Source organism: Octopus sinensis, linkage group LG18 (genome assembly GCF_006345805.1).
Source record: "Octopus sinensis linkage group LG18, ASM634580v1, whole genome shotgun sequence".
Taxonomy (NCBI): domain Eukaryota; kingdom Metazoa; phylum Mollusca; class Cephalopoda; order Octopoda; family Octopodidae; genus Octopus; species Octopus sinensis.
Window position 1 is genome coordinate 2,810,008 of NC_043014.1, and position 9,554 is coordinate 2,819,561.

Below are 9,554 nucleotides of genomic sequence, written 5' to 3' on the forward strand. Positions count from 1 at the left end.
TTTTCTCCCTTTCATGTGCAATTTTCTGAGCAGATGTGGGTTGTATAGAACCACAAATTTAGATATTTGTATTACACAGTTTCTAGATGGTGCACTACTTTTGTGTTTTTGTTTTTTGTTTCTCTAAGAATAAAAGAGATTTATGTTTCTCATGTCCACCTGGGTACTCACTTTAACCCTTTAGCATTTAATCCAGCCTAAATTGTCCACCCATTTTCAGTTCAAACAGGTATCTGACAGAATAATCTGAAAACAAAAGGGTTAATCTTTTTATTATTATTACCCTGCATTCACCTCTTATCACCAATTCCATCCCTCTGCCACCCTCGTGACCATACTTCCTCTGGACCCCTTATATTCATCTTCCTGAAACTTATGGGTATCCTATCACTTCTTCACCATCTTTTCTCCTTTTCCAACTGGGGTAGCCATGTCTCTCCTTTAGACACCCATTTCTGTCCTTCTATCATACTCCAAACCCCTAGTTCTCAATCATTTTTTTTTTTACCTATGAACCCTTTTGATTTCTACCCTACTCAGATGGGCCCTCATGTTTAAAAAGATCCTAATATATTTTTATCATCATCACACGTCTGTTGTCCATGCTGACATTATTCAGAATTGTTTAAAAAAGAAAATTGTTAAAATATCTGGTGTGGTGCTGGAGGACTGCTGCCGTTAGTCGAACAAATCAACCCCAGGACCTCTTCATTGTAAGCCTAATACACATATTCTATCGGTCTCTTTTGCCAAACCACTAAGTTATGGAAACGTAAACACACCATCAGTTGTCAAGCGATAGTGGGGGGGGGCACTCTTTACTCTTTTACTTGTTTCAGTCATTTGACTGCTGCCATGCTGGAGCACCGCCTTTAATCGAGCAACTTGACCCCGGAACTTATTCTTTTGTAAGCCCAGTACTTATTCTATCGGTCTCTTTTGCCGAACCGCTATGTAACGGAGACATTAACACACCAGCATCGGTTGTCAAGCAATGCTAGGGGGACAAACACACTGACACACACGTATATATATATATATATATATATATATATATATATACATATATACGACGGGCTTCTTTCAGTTTCCGTCTACCAAATCCACTCACAAGGCTTTGGTTGGCCCGAGGCTATAGTAGAAGACACTTGCCCAAAGTGCCACGCAGTGGGACTGAACCCGGAACCATGTGGTTGGTAAATGAGCTACTTACCACACAGCCACTCCTGCGCCTATTTATATAAATATACACACATATTTATATAAATGATGGGCTTCTTTCAGTTTCCGTCTACCAAATCTACTCACAAGGCTTTTGTTGGCCCAAGGCTAAAGTAAAGGACCACGCAGTAGGATTGATCCCAGAACCATGTGGTTGAGAGGCAAGCTTCTTACCACACGACCATTCCTGCGCCAATGTGAGATTTTTTAACCACATTGCCATGCCTGTGCACACAAACACATACATCTGTGTTTGTCCCCCCCACAACCACTTAATACCCAGCATTGGTGTGTTTATGTCCCTGTAACTTAGCAGTTTGGCGAAGGTAATCAACAGAATAAGTACCAGGCTTTTCATAAAAATTAATAACTACTGAGGTTGATTTGTTTAATTAAAATTTCTTCAATGCGCTGCCCCAGCATGGCCACAGTCTAATGACTGAAACAAGTAAACCATAAAAAGATAGATACGTCAAATGTGCTACCCGGGTGGAGATGAGAAATATAATTTATCCTTAGGTATTTTTTCCATTTCATTACATATGTGCATGACAAATTTTTTTATTTCCAGTTTATATATATATCTATATATATATATGTTTTTTTTTTGCTGCCAATAAATGTATGTTTGATAAAAACAAAAAATGTTGTTTGATAAAAAAAAAAGTGTCAAAAAAAGAAAAAAAACTAAAATAAAAGAAATACTGTTTTGTAGAAAATAATTATAATACTATTTTGTTTTTGTATTTTTGCAAGATTCTTGATGTGAAATTCTACATTGAAACAGATGTTGGGTGGGTCATTATGCCAGTATGAAACACACACACTGGTGCTATTTCACTTCATTATTATTAAGGTGGCAAGCTGGTAGGGTTGTTAGCATGCTGGGCTGAGTGCTTGGTGGCATTTCATCTATTGTTACATTCTGAGTGCAAATTCTGCCAAGGTTGACTTTGCTTTTCAGAGTCAATGAAATTAAGTACCAGTTGAGTACTGGGGTCGATGTAATCAACTAACCCTGCTCTCCTGAAATTTCAGGCCTTCTGCCTATAGTAGAAAGAAAGTCTTATTATTATTATTAACACTACTACTATTAGTCACCAAAGTGTCACACTGGTGGAACCGTGAGCACATTGGATAAAATTCCTTGTAGCATATCTTCTAGTTCTTTATGTTGTGAGTTCAAATCTCACTGAGGCCAGCTTTGTGTTTTGTCCCTCCAGGGGTTCATCATCATCATCATCATCGTTTAACGTCCGCTTTCCATGCTAGCATGGGTTGGACGGTTCAACCGGGGTCTGGGAAGCCAGAAGGCTGCACCAGGCCAGTCAGATCTGGCAGTGTTTCTACAGCTGGATGCCCTTCCTAATGCCAACCACTCCGAGAGTGTAGTGGGTGCTTTTTATGTGTCACCGACACAGGTGCCAGACGAGGCTGGCGAACGGCCACGCTCGGATGCTGTTTTTTATGTGCCACCGACACAGGTGCCAGACGAGGCTGGCGAACAGCCACGCTCGGATGGTGTTTTTTATGTGCCACCGACACAGGCGCCAGACGAGGCTGGCGAACGGCCACGATCGGATGGTGTTTGTTACGTGCCCACAGCACGGAGGCCAGTCGATGCGTTACTGGCTACGGCCACGTTCGGATGGTTTTCTTATGTGCCACCGGCACTAGTACCACAAAAATGTTCATCGATTTTGATTTGATTTGATTTTGATTTTTTTGATTTATGATGTATGAAAAAAAAACCCCAAAATAACAGGTGCAGGAGTGTACTAAAATTTCTGCCAGCTTGCTGCCTTAATCCTTTCTACTATAGCTACAAAGTCTGAAATGGGTGGAGGTCGGTTGATTGCATTGACCCCCTGTACTTGACTGGTTCTTATTTCATTGATCCTTAAAGAACTAAAAACAAAGTCAGTTTTAGTAGAATTTGAATTTGAATGTAAAGAGCTAGGAAAAGTGCCATGGAGTATTTGTTTAACACACTAATGATTCTGGCAGCTCACCATCTTGATGACGATTATAATGATGATAATGAAGTGAAAGTGAAGCAGTGTGTGTGTGTTTCTTATTGAATGACCCTCACAAAAAATTTTTTTTGCAGATTTTGTTTTTGTTTTAGAGGATTTCATTTTTGCATTTTGGATAATTATTTCAAACTGACATCAGTGCCAAAAAAAGAAATAAAATTTTTTAATTAAATCCCCCCCCCCCCCAATAAAAACAAATAACAAAATATTGTGAAAAAAACAACAAATTACATTGAAACGTAAAATAAATTTTTTTAATGCAAGTATACAAGCAGTGCCCCAGCATGGTCGTAGCTGAAATGGCTCAGACAAACAAACATATGCAAGGTAATTTAGTTTACTTTGCTTTTTTTTTAAATTTTATTTATTGTTTAACATTTCTTTGCTGAGCAAGAAGAGTTAAGAGTCTTGTTCAACAATAAAAAGTTTTGTGGTGAGATAAAGAAATATTTTTGTTGAAAATATTAAACGTTGAAATTCTTATTTTCGCTCTCTCTATACATACACACATACCTGCAAAGACACAGACATCCATACACATATAAATTTATACACACAGACATCATCATCATCGTTTAACGTCCGTTTTCCGTGCTAGCATGAGTTGGACGGTTCGACCGGGGTCTGGGAAGCCAGGAGGCTGCACCAGGCTCCAGTCTGATCTGGCAGAGTTTCTACAGCTGGATGCCCTTCCTAACGCCATCCACTCCGCGAGTGTAGTGGGTGCGGCATCGACCACGATCGGTTGGAGCTTTTAACGTGCCACCGGCATGGAAGCCAGCCAAGGCGGCGCTGGCAACGGCCACATTCGGATGGTGCTTTTTATGTGCCACCGGCACAGAAGCCAGTCGGGGCGGCGCTGGCATCGGCCACGTTCGGATGTTGCTTTTTATGTGCAACCGGCACAGAAGCTACATATATGCAGGCACATATGCTTACATATATGTATATATAGGGGCATTTGCACACATATACACTCGACTCGGTCGGGCACGAATGATTATGGGTGCACCTAAGTGGGCGCCTTCTGAGGTACAAGTCTGGGAGGAAAGTTGCCTCACTGGTGAACGCACAACCTGGGGTTGTTTTTATGGAAGACCAGCCGTCACCTGTGCATACCAGTCCCCCGCCTCTCCACGCCACCGATGTTATCCAAGGGAAAGGCAAAGGGGCCAATACAGCTTGGCACCAGTGACATCACAAATCATTTCTACAGCTGAGTGAACTGGAGCAACGTGAAATAAAGTGTCTTGCTCAAGAACACAACATATAGCCCGGTCCAGGAATTGAACTCACAACCTTACGACTAAGCTCGACACTCTAACCACTGAGCCATGCGCCTTCACACATACAACATATATATAATAGGGGTTTAGTATACTGGTGATCTAAACGAATAGGAAGGCTGGGTAAGTGCTATAATTGGTCATCCGTTAAGTTCCAAGTTCACAGCTGAGGCGGGAGCTAGGGATCTGTATTAAGCTTCTGTGTTTGCAGGTATAAGAGGAAAAGGACTACAAAAACCAGGGCAGGCCGAGTATCTCTTCCCTGTGTAGAACTTTCATAGATACTCACTTTGTCTCTCTGATGGTGGAACACCCAGTGAACAAACATACTAGCCTATCACTTGGGATATCTCAGAAACAGCTGTAAGACTTCAAATTAACCTTACCCTAATTAAATTATTATAAATGACTTGAGATACTTGTCCTACCTTGGTTTTCATTGTCCTTTTTCCTCTAATATATAATATATGTCCTTTTTCCTCTGATATATATATAAAATAGTAGGGAATATAATTCCAAACTTATAGGGAAAAATTCAATTTAGCAATTTTAAATCAAATTTCACAATATATAATATACGTATATAATTTAGAGAAAATCCTCTATTAAGCAATTCAATAGGGAAAGATGTTATTCACACCATATAGAAAAAATTAAATATTCAATAAAATACATTATTCTAAAAATCAATAAAGTACATAAACAATAAATAGTAAATTGACTACACGTGTTTACTATTTATTATGTACTTTATTGATTTTTAGAATAATGTATTTTATAGAATATTTAATTTTTTCTATAAGGTGTGAATAACATCTTTCACTATTGAATTGCTTAATAGGGGTTTTTCTAATACATATATATGTGCTTACTCCAGTATATATATATATACTAATAAGGGTGAGAAAATTGGATACTAATTTAATAGTACATCCATTTAACACCAAGTGGCTTAGTGCGTAAAAACCTGGATTACAATAAATTTTATACATGGAGTAAGCACATAAATGTGAAACAAGGTAGAAAAAGGAGTACTCAAATACCAGAGGTAGAGTAATATGCTTTATTTAGAAGCAGCAGAAATATCACAAAAACTGTTACTCAGAGTTTCACGTTCCCATTAGATTCTAACAAAACTGTCCGACAAAAGGGAACGTGAAACTCTGAGTACCGGTTTTTGTGATATTACTGCTGCTTTTAAATGATATATATATATCTATATATATATATGTATATATATTGCACAACAGAAACGCATTCATCCAGACAGACAAACAACTCCACACACATATATTTATGTCTACACGTAACAGAAAGTTTTTGCTATGTTAGAAATAGGTTGTGTGTGTTTCGTATTTTCAACATCATTAGACGGCAAAGTGTTTGTGCCTTTGTTCATGTGTTTGGCTGTGTGCGTTTGTGCATGCAGTAGTATGCTTTGTGAAGTATGTATACATACTTTTATGCATATGGCTACATGTGTGTGCATGTGTATTTAGATATGAGAACAAAAGTACCGTGAACTTGTCACGGGGAGTGGAAAATTCAACGTAGAATGTATTTAAATATGTGTGCATCTAAGCAGATATGGGAGAGCGTATGTAGTGTGGCATCATATATAAATGTGTATGTCAGTGGTTCCCAAAGTGGTGGTGGTGGTGTGGATACTGTCCCCTTTGGGGCTGTGAAAAGATTCAGTGGGGTGTTGAAGAAAAATGGAGCGAAAATGGGGTGGCCAAAAGGGGGTGATGGATGTAAAAACAAGAGAATGGGTTAATTAGGTTTAGTTTTATCTGTGAATTAGTTTTTTTGGATTTGTTGCAGAAAGGGGTCCATGTGTGTGGTGGTGAGTAGGGAGGGGCACTAGGAATGTTGCTTGGGTGCCAAGGAGGTGGCATCCTCCCCACCAAAATTCAGGAATCACAGGTGTATGTATAGCTGTGAACACATATATATACATAAGTGTGTGTGTAGGAAGTGAGTTTGTTTTGCCAATCCTTTCAAGAAGAATGGAGTGCTCGGACATGTTTGGACAAAGTGGAAGAATGTGTGAAAGTCTTGAAGCAATATCGGCACTGGAAGGGCCTCTCTCCCGAGTGGGTCCTCAAATGTGATTGGAGATTAGATGAGACAGAAAACGTCTTGCAGCAGAGGGGACACTCAAACGGTTTCTCTCCAGAATGCTTTCGCATGTGGAGGGCCAGATTGGAAGCCTGAGCAAACCTCTTGTTACAGATTGAACACAGAAACGGTTTCTCGCCAGTATGGGTTCGGATGTGCCGGGTTAATGTTGACGACAGAGCAAAACTACGAGAACAGATGTCGCACTGGAATGGTTTCTCGCCTGAGTGAACTCGACTATGTTTCCATAATGTTGAAGAATGAGAGAACGTCTTCTCACAAATCGGGCATTTGAAGGGCTTCTCTCCAGAGTGCACACGCATGTGGGCTGTCAGGTTGGCCATCGCTGAAAAGTGTTTATCACAAAAATCACAGGTGTAAGGTCGTTCTGTTGAGTGTGTCCTCATGTGCTTCCACCTGGTGGAAGAATGGGAAAATGCTTTTGCACATATTCGGCATCTGTATGGCTTCTCTCCGGAATGAACTCTGAGGTGTTGAGAGAGTGTAGAAGAATGGGAGAAAGATTTATTGCACACTACACACATATGCGGTTTTTCCCCAGAATGTGTCTTGAGGTGAGATGTTAAGTTTGATGGCATCGAAAACGTTTTGTCACATTGGTTACACATGTAGGGTTTCAAACCAGATGTGTGTTTGGAACGGACATGTTTCGACAAGGTCGAAGAATGGGCAAACGCCCTCAAGCACACTTGACACGAGAACGGCTTTTCACCAGAATGTACTCTTGAATGAACACGCAAGTTTGCAGCCGTGGAGAAACTTTTCTCACACACCATACACGTGTACGGCCTCAGGCCAGAGTGGCATTTCACATGTCGGGAAAGACTTGAGGTGTGAGCAAAAGACTTGTCACAAATATTGCAGTTGATCGACTGGCGATCGATTTTATTGACAAATTCAGATGTCAAGGGCTGTAGATGTGAACCATTATGGTTTTCCAGTTTTTTTGATAACACATGAGTTTCTAAATGTTTGAGTAAGTTGGAACCGTGGCTGAAAGTCTTGTTGCACGTGTTGCAGGTGTAAGGACAGGTTGTGGAGTGACTACGCTTATGTCGGTAAAGGCTGGACGAATGGCTGAAGCCCTTCCCACACTTTGCGCACACGAAGGGCTGTTCTGTGGCGGGTTTAGCCAAAGTTGATATGGATTCAGTAAGGGCAGTCATTATTGTTGGTATTTCTTGATTTTTAAGAAAGAATTTATTTTATTTTATTTTATTTTATTTTATTTTATCTAGTTTCAGCTCACAAGCTGTGGCCATGCTGGGGCACTGCCATTTTCAGAAATTACTCATTTCTTCAGATTTTTTTTTTCCAGAAAATCCCAGAAAATTTAAAGGGACAAAAAAAGGGGAATAAAAAGAGAAAAAACCAAACAAGTGGATAAGGATGTGAGATGTGAACTTTTAAGTCTGGTGTTTGAAACCCTTTAAAAGTATTTAAGTGTGGGGCTTTTATTCATTTTTCAACTGGTCAGTATTATTTGGCTGTTGATGTTGGGGGTGGGGTGAATAAGAGACTTTTCTAGAGTTTGGTGTGGTAGGGGTTACGGAGTGTTGCGGTCACCTGTAACAGAAAAGTCTTGTCTTTTGAGACGGATAAAGAGTATGTGTGTGTGTGTGAGTGTATGAATGTATATGAGTGTGTTTCTGAAAATGTGTGAATGTATGTGTATGGGGGAGGAGGAGGACGGGGAAGAAGGATTTACCTCACGACTGATCCCCCTAGATTCGTCCCTTCAAGGCTGACAAACTAAACACCAACAACAACCAATCAGTTCCAGCTTGTAATAAAGACTTATGATTCGAGGAAGGATTACCAAAAGGTGGTGGTGGTCATGGCAGGGAACGAGTACCTTTTGGCTGGTCTTCTTTTTTCTCTTTTTTCTTTTCTTTTTTTTTCTTTCTTTACATTGAAACTAAAGCTTACAAGGATTTTGTCATGTTTGGAAATCAAAACATAACAACCACAAGCCTTAATCTTCTTTATAACGACTGGATTTGATTAAGCCATCAATTGTAGTTGTCAATCCAAACCAAACAAAAGAATTTTCATCATCATCATCATCATCATCATCAATGATGACAGAACATATTTTTTGGAAATAGATTTTTTTTTGTTTCATAAATGTATCCAAATACGTGGAACACCTGAAAAAAAAAAAAAAATGAAAATTAGTAGGAAAAGAATAGAGCAGCAAAATTGGTAGAAATTCTGCGAATGGTATCTAGTTCCATTTTTCTATGTTCTAAGATCTATCAATGCTAATGTTGACTTTAGCAGTCATGATTCCTATCACAGCAGGAGTGGCTGTGTGGTAAGTAGCTTGCTAACCGACCACATGATTCCGGGTTCAGTCCCACTGCGTGGCACCTTGGGCAAGTGTCTTCTGCTATAGCCCCGGCCCGACCAATGCCTTGTGAGTGGATTTGGTAGACGGAAACTGAAAGAAGCCCGTCGTATATATGTATATATATATGTGTGTGTGTGTGTGTGTTTGTCCCCCTAGCATTGCTTGACAACCGATGCTAGTGTGTTTACGTCCCCGTCACTTAGCGGTTCGGCAAAAAGAGACCGATAGAATAAGTACTGGGCTTACAAAGAATAAGTCCTGGGGTCGATTTGCTCGACTAAAGGCGGTGCTCCAGCATGGCCACAGTCAAATGACTGAAACAAGTAAAAGAGAGAGTTATTATTATTATTATTATTATCATTATCATTATTATTATTATTATTGTGTGAGAGAGCAGTGCATGCCATCAAAGTGACACTGGGGTAAAATATATGAAGCCCAGTATACCCATCATGACTACCCGTCTCATAAGGGTACACCAGGCACATGCATCACAACCATATGTGCGCGACATGG

General features: G+C 39.9%; 1 protein-coding gene and 1 long non-coding RNA gene across 2 annotated transcripts in view; one reads left to right on the forward strand and one right to left on the reverse strand.

Moving 5' to 3' along the window:
• LOC118766827 overlaps positions 1-9,554 on the forward strand; it is a 21,477-nt gene that overhangs the window by 3,382 nt on the left and 8,541 nt on the right. The gene's annotated exons all lie outside the window — the stretch shown is intronic.
• The window catches only part of LOC115221424 (zinc finger protein 501-like), a 13,180-nt gene continuing 9,762 nt past the window's right edge, over positions 6,137-9,554 (reverse strand). The window contains exons 2-3 of the mRNA XM_029791604.2: positions 7,974-8,835; positions 6,137-7,885 (exon numbers count right to left, since the gene is read on the reverse strand). Of these exons, the coding sequence (XP_029647464.1) occupies positions 6,544-7,851 (1,308 nt within the window). The 5' untranslated portion in view covers positions 7,852-7,885; positions 7,974-8,835 and the 3' untranslated portion in view covers positions 6,137-6,543. The remainder of the gene's footprint in view (positions 7,886-7,973; positions 8,836-9,554) is intronic.